This window comes from Rana temporaria, chromosome 6, assembly GCF_905171775.1.
Source record: "Rana temporaria chromosome 6, aRanTem1.1, whole genome shotgun sequence".
In the NCBI taxonomy this organism is placed as follows: Eukaryota; Metazoa; Chordata; class Amphibia; order Anura; family Ranidae; genus Rana; species Rana temporaria.
This window is the reverse complement of record NC_053494.1, coordinates 3,240,600-3,257,077: the sequence shown is the minus strand read 5'-3', so window position 1 is coordinate 3,257,077 and position 16,478 is coordinate 3,240,600. Positions and strand designations below refer to the sequence as shown.

Genomic DNA, 16,478 nt, shown 5'->3' with positions numbered 1-16,478 from the left:
ATTTTTAGGGTGGAACTCCGCTTTAAATTTGACACATTCTGTGATGATTGGATCATTTGTTCAGAGCATTTAGCGTAAGATCATTACCTGAGCTGTAGGCACTGGAAGATCTGACACTGTCTACATCTAAAAGACAAATAAAATATTCATTAGGTCATTTTATTTTGCAGAGGCAAAGAGAACCTGTCACTTCATAAGAGTCAGAACTAGCCAACTTGTAAGGAAGTCTGATAACAAACTTGTCAAAGGATGATCCTAAAATGGAATAGGTTAGTGTTGTGTTGGTGTTACGGTGAGGGGTCAGGCTCAGAGACTAGCACCTATAGTGTGATGGAGTCAATAAAATGATTATTTTTAGCTAGATTCAGTAACATTGCCGCAACTTTGTGTCGGCGTAGCTTAAGGAATTTAAGCTACGCCGCCGTAAGCTAGCGAGACAAGTACATGATTCACAATGTACTTGCCTGCTAAGTTACGGCGGCGTAGCCTAAAGCGGCGGGCGTAAGGGCGCCTAATTCAAATGTGTTTGAGGGGGCGTGTTTTATGTTAATGAGGCTTGACCCTACGGTTTTTACGCTTTTCTCGAACTGCGCATGTGCCGGGCGCCTACATTTCCCAGTGTGCATTGCGGCTAAGTACGCCGCACGGCCCTATTGATTTCGACGTGGACGTAAATCCCGATTCACGGATGACTTACGCAAACGACGTAAAAATTTTGAATTTCGACTCGGGAACGGCGGCCATACTTAACATTACTATTCCAACTAGTGCCTAGCTCTAACTTTAGGCGGCCTATCTCTAACGTAAATGGCGTAAAAGTACTGCGTAGGCCGGGCGAACGTTCGTGAAACGGCGTATCTACTCATTTACATATTCTACGCCGACCGCAATGGAAGCGCCACCTAGCGGCCATCCGAAATATTGCAATCTAAGATAGGACGTCGCAAGCCGTCGTATCTTAGATATGTTTAAGCGTATCTCTGTTTGAGAATACACTTAAACATAAGTCGGCGTAGATTCTGAGTTAGGTCGGCTTATCTACTGATAAGTCGGCCTAACTCTTACTGAATGTGTTTATGTTATTTTTCTCACAACCACTTAAATATTGCTTTCTTTCTTATATTGTTTTATTTATTTTATTTCTTGATCTATATATATATATATATGGGTGTATTACAATACTGTTGTTTTCCTTGAAAAGAGTCATTATAGAGTTAAATCTCAGCCTGGAAGGAAAACTGAAGACAGATGGCCCCTTCTACTCCTTACTTCAAACTCCCTCCTTCCGGCCCCCTCCACAGAAGAAGCAAAGATGGCGAATGACTGTGGAATGTGAAGCAGCGTGGCAAGAATAGACGTCACAAGAAGAAGGCCATGTATGGATCAACGAATCAGATGTACTCATATGAATGATGTCATTCTGTCTATAAAGCTGTGATAATAACAAAAGTTCCGCCTCTTTTGCGGTTGAACACTGAAGGCAGCAGACTGTTTCTCCTCTTCTGCATGCTTTCATTATTATAGATTTGGATCAGAGGCAGTTTAGGTTTTTGCCCTGGAGTTGTGCCAGGGGATATCTTCTTCAATAGCAGTAGAGAGGCTCCCACTGACCAGCCAGAGAAGTAAACAAGCAGGTCACTCTGGTTGGAACACATGATCTGTCTCCTCTCCCCTGACAGGACGGGGATTTGTGTGTTTACACACACACACAAATCCCAAAGCTGGCTCTCGTCACTCAATCGCGCATGGCAACACGCATCAGGTCCCCTGTTGCGCAGCGGGCGCCTCCGAAAGCGTGTGCGCCCTCTGGCAGATCTCCTGTGCAAAGCCGTATACCTTACGGGATTTCACCCAGGACAGCCATTCTGCAGCAGCAAAAGTATGTGAGCCAGTTGGGAACCGGGTAAAGCCAAAGCTTGTTTAGCTGTACTTTTCCTGTGGATCTCAGGAGTGCAGTTCGTTCTGCACCCGTTGTCGCCTGACGTCAAAGAGCTGGTCCATGCTCGAGCAAGATTGCGACGATGAGGTTGGGATCCACCTAAATGTCTGGACCGGCACCCATATTAGCCTCTCAGTGAGCCACAGAGAGCCTGAGCCAGCCTCTCCCGCCCTCTCTACAACCCAGCACTCTAGTGAGCGAGGAAGCGGTGACTGACAGTCATCAGCTCTCTGCTCAGGAAGCTGTGAGAACCGAGAGATTGGCAGTTCTCAGCCTTAGAGCTGACAGAGGACAGATGCTGAATCCACCTAGATAAAAATGATTAACTTTTCGAGACCGGGACCATTGTAAAAAGACAGCCACAGGGTGGCTCTACAGGTCCGGGAGGCTGTCTTTTTACGACTTTGGGTCCTCTGGCCACTGGGGGGCACGCGAGCGCCGCCGGCGGAACGCGCACGTGCCTGACGCGTCACTAAGATGTCGATGCGCGTGCCTGGTGGCTGTGATGTCCTTCGGCTACCCGTGCAGAGGGTACGCTAAGGACGTGGATCTCTGTGTGTAAACACAGAGATCCACGGTCTGTCAGGGAGAGGACACCAATGATGTGTCCCCTTGTACATAGGGAGACAGATCTGTCACCTCCACCAGTCAGTCCCCTCCCCCAAATTGTCTCTTTTTTTTTGTTTATAGAGCAAAAAATAAAAACTGCAGAGGTGATCAAATACCACCAAAAGAAATTTTTGTGGGGGAAAAAAGGACGTCAATTTTGTTTGGGAGCCACGTCGCACGACCGCGCAATTGTCATTCAAAGCGGGACAGTGCCGAAAGCTGAAATTTCACCTGGGCAGGAAGGGGGTATATGTGCCCAGTAAGCAAGTGGTTAAAAGAAAAAAAATATATATATATATATATATACACACACACACACTTTTTAAATCAGGAAGGGCAGAGCTCAAGAGTTCAAGGTTCACCCAAAACAAGAGACAAGGCAAGAAAGTCCAAAGGATCATATAGGGTTCTCTCCAGCATCTCAGGTGGCTCCACTGCCAGACGTGGTTGTGGATTCAGATCATTTGTCTATGACAATAACAGCGTGAGAAAAGGAATAGGATTGAAAGATTCTGTCCATAATTTAAATATTTTACTGCATCTTATGCCGCGTACACACGGTCAGAATTTCCGTCAAGAAAAGTTTTATGTGAGCTTTCGGTCGGAAATTCCGAGCGTGTGTATTCTCCAACAGACTTTTTCTGTCAGAATTTCCGACAGCAAAAATTTGAGAGCTGGTTCTCAAATTTTCAGACGGGAAAAGCTCTTGTCGGAAATTCTGATCGTCTGTATGCAACTCCGACGCCCAAAAAAAAGCATGCATGCTCGGAATCATTAAACTTAATTTTTCTCGGCTCGTTGTAGTGTTGTACGTCACCGCGTTCTTGAGGGTCAGAAATTTGTGTGACCGTGTGTATGCAACACAAGTTTGAGACGACATTCCGTCTGAAAAAAATCCACGGTTTTCTTGTCGGAATTTCCGATCGTGTGTACGCGGCATACGCTTAAAAATACTAGAATATCTTTATCGGAAAAGAACAGTAGCAGTAATTTCCTTATCTATTTTATGGTGACTGTGCCCAGCACACACTCCATAGACCTGTACCTTGGTGCCTATAGCTGGCAGACTTGGTGGTGACAGAACTTTTGTGTCCTGAAAGAGATGAGATAGATTACAAGGATTACTGTATAGATTACAATGACCACTGCAAGACACACATAATTCTTTCCCCTCCCAGTGATCTGTCCACCAGATAGATCCGTGACGTGCCGAACCCGAGCGCCCGGTAGACAGCATACAGATCGGTGCTTCAGGTCTTTGTTACAGATTGCTCTCTCTGTCCTTCTAAGAATTGAGTCCCCTACCACCCGAATCTGTCTTTCCTTTCCCTTTGCTTCTCCCCCCCCCACTCTCACTGGAGGAGTTCTTCCCCCTGGGAGCTAGGAGAGTCCCTTGGCTCCAGCAGTGCTGGTCCTGGACTGGTTTTACCAATGTCACTCAATGGAGCGTACTTACAGTACCTGCCGCCGATATTGTGTTTCGCTGTGAGGCTGTGCTTCTCGCGCTGGCTGCCCCGAGACACCGCACATCCATAGGAATCCATAGGGGGGCGGCGAGCGGGAGGAGCGACAGAGCTTGGCGCTGGTTCCCGCGACAGGGCTCGCAGGTGTAAATTTTGCCGCTAACAGAGGCGCGATTGACACAATATCGGCGACAGGTACTCTTTGGGATGTTCCAGCCCAGAATCGGCATCCCCCTTCCTGACTGTCACCCATCTACTCTTTTCTAGTGCCTGCACCTCTTTGTCTCCACCCACCTCTGTGCTGGCCCCTGCGGGCACCTGGCGTGTACATTCCCGGCTCTCCTTTAGTGTGGAGGGTCTTCTCAGCGCTGACAGTTGCTTCCCCAGATTCAGAACCTGGACTTCCAGGGAAACGACATGCTTACACAGTAGTAATTGCCCTTGATCAGATAATCAAGGAACGCATACATGCCGCAAGATGTACACCGAGTCGCCTCTCTACACCCGCCGGTCATTGTACCCACTAACGTAATGAGGATTGGAGATTATACCCTGTCCAAATGACCTAACAACTACCTTCCTGGCACTAATACTCAACAATACAGCCTGTACTCATAGCAGCACTCACAGTCCACGTGCACCCGCAGCACTTGTGTACTCGCAGTCCACGTGCGCCCGCAGCACTCTTGCACTCACAGTCCACGTGCGCCCGCAGCACTCTTACACTCACAGTCTACGTGCGCCCGCAGCACTCTTACACTCACAGTCCACGTGCGCCCGCAGCACTCTTACACTCACAGTCCACGTGCGCCCGCAGCACTCTTACACTCACAGTCCACGTGCGCCCGCAGCACTCTTACACTCACAGTCCACGTGCGCCCGCAGCACTTGTGTACTCACAGTCCATGTGCGCCCGCAGCACTTGTGTACTCGCAGTCCACGTGCGCCCGCAGCACTCTTGCACTCACAGTCCACGTGCGCCCGCAGCACTCTTGCACTCACAGTCCACGTGCGTCCGCAGCACTCTTGCACTCACAGTCCATATTAAAAAAAAACATTTTTTTCCTCAGTTTAGGCCGATACATATTCTTCTACATATTTTTGGTAAAAAAAATTGCAATAAGCGTTTAATGATTGGTTTGCGCAAAAGTTACAGCGTTTACAAAATAGGGGATAGTTTTATGGCATTTTTATTAATAATTTATTTTTTTATTACTAATGGCGGCGATTTTTTTCGTGACCGCTACATTGTGGCGGACACATCGGACACATCGGACAATTTTGACACATTTTTGGGACCATTGTCATTTTCACAGCGAAAATTGCTATAAAAATGCACTGATTACTGTGAAAATGACAAATGCAGTTTAGGAGTTAACCACTAGGGGGCGCTGAAGGTGTTAAGTGTGTCCTCATATGTGTTTCTAACTGTAGGGGGGCGGGGCTGGACTTGTGACGTCATTGATCGCCTTTCCCTATATCAGGGAACAGACGATCACTGAGAAGAACGGGGAAGATGTGTTTACACTCACCTCTCCCTGTTCTTCAGCTCCATGGACCTATCGCGGGACTCAGGTGGCAATCGGGTCCACGGGTCCCGCGGCCGCAGTCACGGAGCTTCACTTTTTATCTATCAAAAAGTGTTTTCCAGCTCTAAACCTTTCATCTGATTTCTAAATTGCTGCATTTGTAAATTCCAAAAGCCAATATAAAAGGAATAGTAGTGGTAAAAAAAAGCACTTGTGAGTTTAACCAATCTTATTTTTTGTATATTTCTCCAAGGGGCGTGGTAAGGGGTGTGTCCTATGCCTGCATACTTTTGCTGATAGGTGTTCCTAATTCCAATCTCAAAAAGTTGGGAGGAGTGCCGGTAACAATGTTCTACTAAACTTACATTATATCATCCCCATGGGTAGAAGACAGTTTTATCATTTCAACTCATTGACAATACAGAAAATTTCTCCTGTTATCCTACCTTCACTTTGGGTGTCGGAGTCGGAGTAGGAGTCATTGCGTGCTCTGGAACCCGGATAGGAGCTGTTCTGTGCTCCGGAACCCGGATAGGAGCTGTTCTGTGCTTTGCGATCTGCAGATTAAAACATAAAATGGTAACATGAGATTTAATCTTGGATGGTTGATGGTGGACTGAGGCCCCGTACACACGACCGAGTTTCTCGGCAGAATTCAGCCAGAAACTCGATCGGAGCTGGATTCTGCCGAGAAACTCGGTTGTGGGTACACTTTTGGCCGAGGAAGCTGACGAGGATCTCGGCGAGGAAATAGAGAACATGTTCTCTATTTCCTCGTTGTTCAATGGGAAATTTCGACTCGCCGAGATCCTCGGCGGCTTCACAAGGAACTCGACGAGCAAAACGATGTGTTTTGCCTGCCGAGTTCCTCGGACGTGTGTACGGGGCCTCAGCCATGCTTAGATTTTCTTATTTATCCACTTCAGACCCCCCTTGGAGGATTTGGCTTCCCAATGACCGGGCCATTTTTTGCGAATCGGCACTGCGTCGCTTTAACTGACAATTCGTGTGACGTGGCCCCCAAACAAAATTGGCGTTCTTTTTTTCCCACAAATAGAGCTTTCTTTTGGTGGTATTTGATCACCTCTGCGGTTTTTACTTTTTGCGCTATAAACAAAAATAGAGCGACAATTTTGAAAAAAGGCAACATTTTTTACTTTTTACTATAATAAATATCCCCCAAAAAATATAAAAATTAATTTCTTCCTCAGTTTAGGCCGATACGTATTCTTCTACATATTTTTGGTAAAAAAAATCTCAATAAGCGTTTATTGATTGATCTGTGCACAAGTTATAGAGTCTAGAGAATAGGGGAACAGTTTTATGGCATTTTTATTATTATTATTTTTTTTACTAGTAATGGCTGCGATCTGCGATTTTTATCGGGACTGCGACATTATGGCGGACACATCGGACACTTTTGACACTATTTTGGGACCATTGTCATTTATACAGCGATCAGTGCTATAAAAATGCACCGATTACTGTGTAAATGACACTGGCAGGGAAGGGGGTTAAACATTAGGGGGCGATCAAGGGGTTAAGTGTGTTCTAGGGAGTGATTCTAACTGTGGGGGGGATGGGGCTACAAGTGACATGACATTAATCACTGCTCTTGATGACAGGGAGCAGCAGATCATTGGGGTGGATTCAGGTAGGGGCGCGCAAAACTGCGGTGGCATAACGTATGACATTTACGTTACTCGGCCGCAAGTTTTACGGGCAAGTGCTTGATTCACAAAGCACTTGCCTGTAAAGTTGCGGCGGCGTAGCGTAAAAGGGGCCGGCGTAAGCGCGCGTTATTCAAATGATCCCGTAGGGGGCGTGGATCATTTAAATTAGACGCGTTCCCGCGCCGAACGTACTGCACATGCGCCATCCCTAAAATTTCCCGACGTGCATTGCGGTAAATGACGTCGCAAGGACGTCATTGGTTTTGACGTGAACGTAAATGGCGTCCAGCGCCATTCACGGACAACTTACGCAAACAACGTCGAATTTTGAAATCGCGACGCGGGAACGACGTCCATCCTTTACATTGGCTGCGCCTCCTAATAGCAGGAGCAGCCTTACGTTGAAAACGACGTACGCAAACGACGTAAAAAACGACCGCCGGCCGCACGTACGTTTGTGAATCGGCGTAAGTATGCAATTTGCATACTCTACGCTGACAACTACGGAAGCGCCACCTAGCGGTCAGCGTCAGAATGCACCCTAAGATACGACGGCGTAAGAGACTTATGCCAGTCGTATCTTAGGCTACAGTCGGCGTATCGAGCTTTCTGAATACAGAAAGTAGATACGCCAGCGCTAATTAGCAATTACGCGGCGTATCTATGGATACGCCGGCGTAATTGCTCTCTAAATCCACCCCATTGTTTACAAACTGTGGCCCGGATTCACGTACCTCGGCGCATAGTTATGCCAGCGTAGCGTATCGAATATATGCTACGCCGACGTAGCGCAGAGCGGCGAGCACAGTATTCACAAAGCACTTGCTCCCAACGTTGTGCCGGCGTAACGTAAATCCGTCGGCGTAAGCCCGCCTAATTCGAAGTAGGTGGAAGTGAAGCATGACCCCATGCAAATGATAGGCCGAACGAACGGCGCATGCGCTGTCCCGTGGACGCATCCCAGTGCGCATGCTCAGAATCACGTCGAAAATACTCCCTAAGATACGTCAAATCATTGCCTACGACGTGAACGTAACCTACGCCCGTCCCTATTCACGTACTACTACGTAAACGACGTAAAATACGACGGCTATTCCCTAGTCCATACCTTAACATGACTTACCCCTGCTTTATGAGGCTTAACTTTACGCCGGAAGTAAGCCTTATGTAAACCGCGTATGTGAATGCGCCGGGCGCAAGTACGTTCGTGATTTGGCGTATCTCCCTCATTTGCATATTCGATTCGTAAATCAATGGAAGCGCCCCTTGCGGCCAGCGTAAATATGCGCCCAAGATACGACGGCATAGGAAACTTACGTCGGTCGTAGAGAAGCCTATTTTCAGGCATATCTAGTTCTGTGGGTATGGGCACACAGATACGACGGCGCACATTTACACTTACGCGGCGTATCTCGAGATACGTCACATAAGTGCTGCGTGAATCCGGGCCATTGTGTCTCCATCTCCCATCTGATCAATGTTTATAAACAAGGTTACTTTGTATCTCTCGTTGGATATCTTTTATCTCCCGTCTGATCAAAGTAACATTGTATATAAACATTGATCAGCTGGGAGATCGAGAGATACAAAGTAACATTTTTGTAAACATCGATCAGACAGAAGACTGTGATTGTTGTTCTGGCCTTTCTGATAGATTGCAAGGGTTTGTACTTTCCTTTGTGATCGGAGGTATCCCTGTTTCCCATCTCAAAACATTAGGAGGTCCCAGTGTTGCATTTTCTGTGTTCTCAGTTTTATAATTACACAATACTTATGCTTGTTATGATGTACCTGGAGCGCCACTCATTGCATCCTCCATGAAAGTCCGCATCCTATAGATCTTGTTGTGTATGGAGTCATACGCATCTTGCATTGCTGGGGAAATAGGACCGGGACTCCATCTTGGATCAGAACCGGTCAGATTTGCCGCTTGCTTCTCCAACTCGCTGACGAGTATCAGCTCCTGTGCACATTCCCTAATGAGAGGCTGGTCACCCAATATTCTTCTCTTATTGTTATCACTGCTGTCATCTATATCATCCACCAACACAACCACGTTATCTCCTAAGAAGGTGACATCACCCGGTAAAAAGATCACCAGTTAATACAAAGAATTCTACGTATTGTAGATAATCAAAGTAACATTGATAATAATAATAATAATAATAATAATAATAATAATAATAATAATTATAATAATGCACAAGTCTGTGAACCCCCATCCATCACACCTATATGAGCTTGTTGGACATCCTAATCAAACAATCCGGGGCATTAATATGGAATTGTCCCCTTTTATGGCCAAGACAATGTCCACCCCTCTGGGAAGGAATTCCACGAGATATTGGAGGGTGTGAGTGAGAATTTGCGTCCATTTGTGGGGCTGCATAATACTGATACTCATTAGTCCCGCTCAGGGCCGCCATCAGGGGGTTACAGGCATTACACCTGTAAGGGTGGTCCCAGGGGCCCTGCTGTCCCCCTATTTTTTTTTGCATTACACCTGTAAGGGGCCCAATGGTCCCCAGGGCCCCTTACAGGCCCGGCTGGCCCCCTCCTGTTTTTTTGCATCACACCTGTAAGGGGCCCGATGGTCCCCAGTAACCCCCCCACTTATTATCTTGCGTCAGGAGAAAAGAGATTACACTTTTTTTCTGTCAGCACCCCCCCTGGTTCTCTGCTCCAGGGGAGCCCTGCCTAAAGCTGTGCAAGGGGCCCCAAAATTTGTGATGGCTGCCCTGGTCCCGCTGAATGTCCTCATGGAAGATACATCACTCCTGCTGTGCTTTTGAAATCTATCCCATATCTACACCATTACTCACTGTGAGGCCTTCTCCTCCCTCCCCCAACCTACCTTCTCCTCCCACCCCCACCCTACCTTCTCCTCCCACCATGGGTCCATGGGTTCCTATTAATAGGTGTAGCACTACCCCTGAAAGAACTGCTCAGTATTTTTGGGTGGCACGTTACCTCAGTGTTCTCGCTGTCCAGGGTGAAAGGAGAGTCTGAAGAATTTCAATGTCCACACAATGCACTTCTTTTTCTGGGATTTATTTGCAGAACTTTAGTAGAAAGGAAGTAAAGGGGGTGGAAGGGTAGGTAGGTTCAGGTGTATAATCACAGATAGGGAAACACTCCTGCTTCCAGTATACAGTCACCACTCTAGCCAGAGTGGGTATTGCTCCCCCGGATAGGTCCCTCTCACTGGCCTAGCAGCCGGGATGGCGCAAATTACAGTCTCTGCCACAGACCTTCCTTTATCAGGAGACACTTTGGTCCGGAATCCTCTGCCACAGGATTCAGCACCCGGATCTCTCCAGCTTAACTTTTGTAGAACTTAGATCTGACAGGCGATCACCATCAAGCCTCTCGGTGTACGGTGCATCATTCGATGAAGTTTCTAGGGCTTCTCCTAAGGTACCAGCCTCTTGCATGGCCCTCTCCAGGATAGGTCCTCCCCTGGTTTCCTTCATCAAGTGGCTTCCTCCCTCAGGACGGACAGCACAGGATCACCTCTACAAAGCAGGCCCCAGCCTAACTACTGAGCCTACCATGCAAAGCCTAGACCCCGGACCAACGTGGTCCCGGAGCCAGGATTCAGGACACGCACCTCAGGCCAGGCGGGCCACGAGGCGTGAACAACGGACCCCGCACCAATGGCGCCTCTCCCTTAAGTATCCCTCCCCAGCATGCAGAGCGGAGCGACCACTTCCACTGACCCGCCGCTGAGGGGGACACCCAATACACCTTGATCTTGCTGCTGCCACCCTTGGCCTGAAGTGGTAATGACACCCCCAGGCGAACAATGGTGGAAACTCCTAGCACAGCCAAGGCTGGAACAGAGGCTACATTTTCCTTAAATCACATTAGTCTGAGCCAAACAACAACTCAGAACCCACTAACTTTAGAGCAGTGCCTGATCAACAAGAGCAGGGCGCTACACAGGCATGAGAACACACCTGAAATCCAGATGCATTTCGTGTATGTAAACACTTCCTCAGGGGCGGAGGTTCAAATTTAATACAGGGTGGAATGCAATGGTACGTGGTAGACGTGGGTCCAGGACCAGAGAGTTGTCTCTCCTGAGAACTGAGGTGTACTGAAGCAGCGCACAAGTTTAGCGCCTGTGTACTTATCAGTACAGGTGCTATGTTAAATTTAGTGGGATGAGAGACTTACTTACTCTCATCCATGTTGATTTATTTAAATTCGGCTGTCGCCAGCCCTGAACTGTCCTGTGGGTCATTCTGTTCTGCAGAGATGCCGTTTCATCTCTGGATGGTAGGTGGCGCCAGAGGGGTCCAGGCGGAGCCGCTTCTCCCCAGCAGCCAATTAGAGGAGTTTTTCCTCGCAGAGCATGCTGGGGAGGGGCATTTCTGTTGCAGGGCATTGCTTGGGGTTCTTCGCGGGTTCCTAGTTCCAGGTGCGGCACCCACCTTTAAGGTGTGCGCACATCACGGGCCCCGGCGATATGGCCTACCAGGCCGGGGCGCACATGCTACGCGGAGTTCCTGACTCTGGGCCCTCATGGCACAGAGCATCTGATGCTGTAAAGGAGCCCCAGTGACTTACTGGGTCCCCCACCTCTATTGAGAAGATCCCAAGCGAGTTGTGCTGTTTGGTGGGGGATCGGCCTGAGGTGAACCCGGAGGTAGGTTATCCAACAGGGCTTGAACGAACCATCGGGGATCTGGGTACTGGACACTGGCAGGTTGTATGCGGCAAACTGTCAGTCGGTAGCCCCAAATTATGCACTGGGAGGATTCGCTCTACTATCCAAACTTTTAAAGTACTAGGCCTGTAGCAGAGGTCTCATCCTAAGATCCTAATTCCATTAGAACCAAGTCTGTGGCAGAGACTTGTTCCTTCCCAGGAGAGCTAAGTGACACTCTGGCTGCCAGGCCTGTGAGAGGGGCCTGTCCGGGGGCACTTTACTCACTCCGGCTGAAGTGGCGAGGTGGAAAGCTTTGCTGTTGGAGGCAGGACTGCTTCTGTTCATCCATTGCCTGTATCTGAAGGTTTATTCCTTTTCATTAATCTGTCCTATCTACCTCAAGTTGACTGTTGGTCGTGTTGGGCCAGAAATAAAGCATTGAAAACGTCAACCAACAGTCTGGACATTCCGTTACTGCTCTCATTGCCATCATCACCATAGACACATCACAGAGGTAATTTAAATACGCCGATCCCAAATCTAATCAGCGGCTCCTTCGGGGGTAGCGCTACACAAGCAAGGCACAGATTGCCGATCTTCATAATAAACCGGAAATGGTGGATACAATTGATAACTGCCGAGGAGTCTTGAGTGACAACATAGGCACAACCGCTCCAGTGACACGTAGCATCTCTGAGTGTATGGCAAGGTTGAACCGGGGGTGGAGGCACATACCATGTGCTTCATTTAAAGTCCCCAAACTCCCCCCTATTATTTTATTTGGTAGTAAACTCTGTTTTATCACTTATCCCATAATAAGGCTTACATGTAGCTACTGTGAATGTCTCCTACACTTGCACCATTTAAGAGATATTCAGATTACATGCAGCCGGGGACGACACAGGCGTATGCACTCGGAAGGTCCAGCTTACCGTGCCGGACCTTAAGAGCCTATGCCTAAACTGCTGCCCTCCTTTGTGTGTGTTGGAGTGACGTCATCACGCCCCCAGCCACTCATGTAGCTGTGTACTTGGAAGGAAGACCGGGTGAAGATGGAAGACCTTAATTTCATCATCATATCCATAGATGTGATCCAAGTATTTACCTCCCTGACACTGGCCAACTACTACTAGACACTCAAGATAGAGGGCCGGATTCAGATACATTGTAGTATCTTTTGGCGCAGTGTAATGTATCTCAGATACATTACGGCGCCGTAAATTAGGGCGCAAGTTCCGTATTCAGAAAGAACTTGCGCCCTTAGTTACGGCGGCGTAACGTATGAGGTCCGGCGTAAGCCCGCCTAATTCAAATGTGGATGATGTTGGCGTGTTTTAGGTAAATTACATGTGACCCAGCGTATTTGACGTATTTTACGAACGGCGCATGCGGCGTTCGTGAAAAAATCCCAGTGCGCATGCTCGAAATTATGCCGCAAATCGTCATTGCTTTAGACGTGAATGTAACTTACGCAAACGACGTAAAATTTAAAAAATTTGACGCGGGAACGACGTCCATACTTAACATAGGATACGCCTCATATAGCAGGGGTAACTTTACGCCGGAAAAAGCCTAACGTAAACGACGTAAAAAAATGCGCCGGGCGGACGTACGTTTCTGAATCGGTGTAAATACCTAATTTGCATATTCATCGCGGAAATATACGGAAGCGCCACCTAGCGGCCAGCGTTAATATGCAGCTTAAGATACGACGGTGTAAGAGACTTACGCCGGTCGGATCTTAGGGAAATTCTGGCGTATCTTGCTTTCTGAATACAGAAAGAAGATACGCCAGTGCTTCGTAGCACTTACGCGGCGTATCAATAGATACGCCGATGTAAGGGCTATCTAAATCAGGGCCAGAGAATTTAAGTAATGTGAATGTTCTCTCACCCAGCTCATCATTCAGGTCCTTCAGCTCTTCATCATAGAGGGAGTCTGGGACGTTGGCGATGTTGAGGTGGCCTCTCTTCTTGGTGTGGTATAAGATGGCGAAGGAGCATTCTTTCAAAGCTTCGGTGAATATTCGGACGTCATTCGTGACGTAGACATTGAGAACATATTCCACCAAGCTCTGAAACATGGCCGTCCGGAGCAAATTAACCAGCCATTTGTAATTTTCTTGCCCATCCCTCGAGAAGATCCCAACCGTGAGTCTTTGGGCCGCCATCTGTTTTCCTCTTTCCTGCAGAAATAAATAAATATATATATATATATATATGTGTACCCGCCCTCTGTAGTCATGTGATGAGAAACGTTATCACAAGTTTATTGTGTTGCTAGGAAACGAGAAGTAGATGAAGAAGTCGAATCGCATTCTTCCACGAAACAACCAGAATTGGAATCCCATCCAGAATTCCGTGCTATTTTTTGTTTTGTATAGATTAACCACTTACTGGGAACTTTCACCCCCTTCCTGCCCCAGACAATCTTCAGCTTTCGGCGCTCTCACACTTTGAATGACAATTGTGCGGTCATGCAACACTCTACACATATGAAATCTGTATGATTTTTTTTCACACAAATAAAATAGAGCTTTCATTTGGTGGTATTTAATCACCTTTGCCTTTTTTTGGGGGGGGGGGGAGGACTGACATAAAAAAAAAAGTGGTGGTGGCTCTACCTGTTTGGGACCGATGATTGGTGATTTTTTCCTCCCATTTTTCCCATCTTCTGTTTACATCACGTGATCAGCTGTCATCAGCTGACAGCTGATCACGTGATAAGGGGGAGGGATCGGGCCCATACTCCAATCTATGATCAGCCTCGCTGTCATTACTAGTGTAGTGCTCACCCCTGAAGGAGCCGCTGATTAGTTTTGGGTCTACTCTCTGACCTATCCACCCCTCTAACCCTATCCACAGGCTCGAACCCTCCTTTGGCACACCAGATAAATGCAATTGTATTGCGAGTCCCCTGCTTGGCTGGGACCACAATAACACATGTGAAATATACAATGACAATGCAATAATGTCGTCACCTTCTTTAACGTGCAGCTCTCAGAAGTAAACACACCTCACACAATCAATATAGTAAACCAAGGGTAACTTTACTTGGCATGTGATAAGAGAGATAAAGAGATTAAACAACAGATTGAACACACATAAATATATGTATATGGTTGACTCTGCAAACGTCCTTGCAAGAGTCAATAAAAAAAAAAAAACTAAAATGTTAATACTATTAAAACGGAGCTCCACCCTAAAGTGGAACTCGCACTGATTGGAACCCTCCCCCCCTCCGGTGTCACATTTGACACCTTTCAGGGGGGAGGGGGGTGCAGATACCTGTCTAAAGACAGGTATTTGCACCCACTTCCGGCCCAGCATTCACGGGCAAAAGACGGGCATTGCATCACATCCCGTCGCCCCCCCCGTTGTGTGCTGGGAACACTCTGCTCCCAGCACACAGCGGGAGCCAATCGGCGGGCGCAGCGCGACTCGCGCATGTGCTGTAGGGAACCAGGCAGTGAAGCCGGAGCGCTTCACTTCCTGGTTCCCTCACAGTGGATGGCAGGGGGCAGCAGAGTGACGAGCGATCGCTCGTCCTCTGCTGCGGACGGCGCTGGACTCCAGGACAGGTAAGTGTCCTAATATTAAAAGTCAGCAGCTGCAGTATTTTTAGCTGCTGGCTTTTAATATTTTTTTTTGGCCGGACATCCGCTTTAAGTCTACAAGTAGCTATAGGTAGTCTATGCTTGCGAGCTCCCCCTAGTGGGCAATTCTGTAAAACACAGTTGCAGGTAATCTTGACCAGGCCTGGCCCAGACAACTCCGGAATGTTCCTCAGTGGTAAAGTCTATAGTGGATACGTTGGTGCACTTTAACTTATTTGTAATCCAAAAGGTATGCAGGCCTTGTTAAAGGGTATGATCAATACAGGTGCTTGTGGACCGATCTTCAAGTCAGCATCGGTCAACTTGGATAGCGTGACTTTCAGATGTTAGGCCTCTGTGTTAGATCAGTGAACAATACGTTGCTCTGGTATGTGGAGCACTACGAGTCACAAGGCTGAGATAATATTGAAACTTGGGCAAGTGCCCTCTCACCCGAGCAGGCCCAGTCCGCCTGAGTCCCTCATGAAAGATACGCTGATCAGTTGCCGCTCTGCAACGCACAGTCTCCAGTATCCTGCTCTCCACTGTTACCACCGTCAGCTGGTTAGTTTCTCCGGTATCTTGGAAGCACGAGCTGGAGGCACTTGATCTGGTCTCACTCCGGATGGTTGGATCCCGCCCCAGGCTTCAGGCCTAGTTGCTTGGCTGTAGTGCTCTGCCTCGTTCCGCAGAGGGGAGAGCGCTGATCCCAAGAGAGCGAATTCCGCTCCTCCCCGCCTTTAAGTAACCTCCCCCATAAAGCTGTGCGGGGGTGCAATGTTCTCTGGGAAGCCGATGCATTATGGGAACCATAGTCTATTTCTACTAATGTCAATGGAGTCCGTTTTCTCCCAATCCTTCAAATCCCACAATGCATTGCTTTAGGAAAAAGTATAACATATTTATACAACGTGACTGTAACTCCCGGGGTATTTAGGTATGCATAACTATCAAATAGTCCCTGATGGTATGACCCCGCTACACAAGCATAAAACGTAAATAAATAAAAATTCCAG

The 16,478-nt window shown here is 47.8% G+C and overlaps 1 protein-coding gene across 1 annotated transcript; it reads right to left on the bottom strand.

The window, feature by feature from the left end:
• Positions 1–5,910: 5,910 nt before the first annotated feature.
• On the bottom strand, positions 5,911–14,050 carry LOC120942558. The gene is made up of 3 exons (XM_040355535.1): positions 13,761–14,050; positions 9,005–9,277; positions 5,911–6,097 (listed from the first exon to the last, which is right to left on the bottom strand). Exons 1-3 carry the CDS (start codon positions 14,035–14,037, stop codon positions 5,940–5,942), a joined length of 708 nt encoding a protein of 235 aa, XP_040211469.1. The 5' UTR covers positions 14,038–14,050; the 3' UTR covers positions 5,911–5,939.
• Between the last annotated feature and the right edge of the window lie 2,428 nt (positions 14,051–16,478).

Bases quoted from the DNA above. Each gene is read 5' to 3' on its own strand.
- LOC120942558 (XM_040355535.1), bottom strand. From the start codon at position 14,037: ATGGCGGCCCAAAGACTCACGGTTGGGATCTTCTCGAGGGATGGGCAA. The intron at 9,278-13,760 runs GTGAGAGAACAT...TCACCTTCTTAG, and splicing joins GGACCTGAATGATGAGCTGG to GAGATAACGTGGTTGTGTTG. The intron at 6,098-9,004 runs GTACATCATAAC...TTTAATCTGCAG, and splicing joins TGCAATGAGTGGCGCTCCAG to ATCGCAAAGCACAGAACAGC.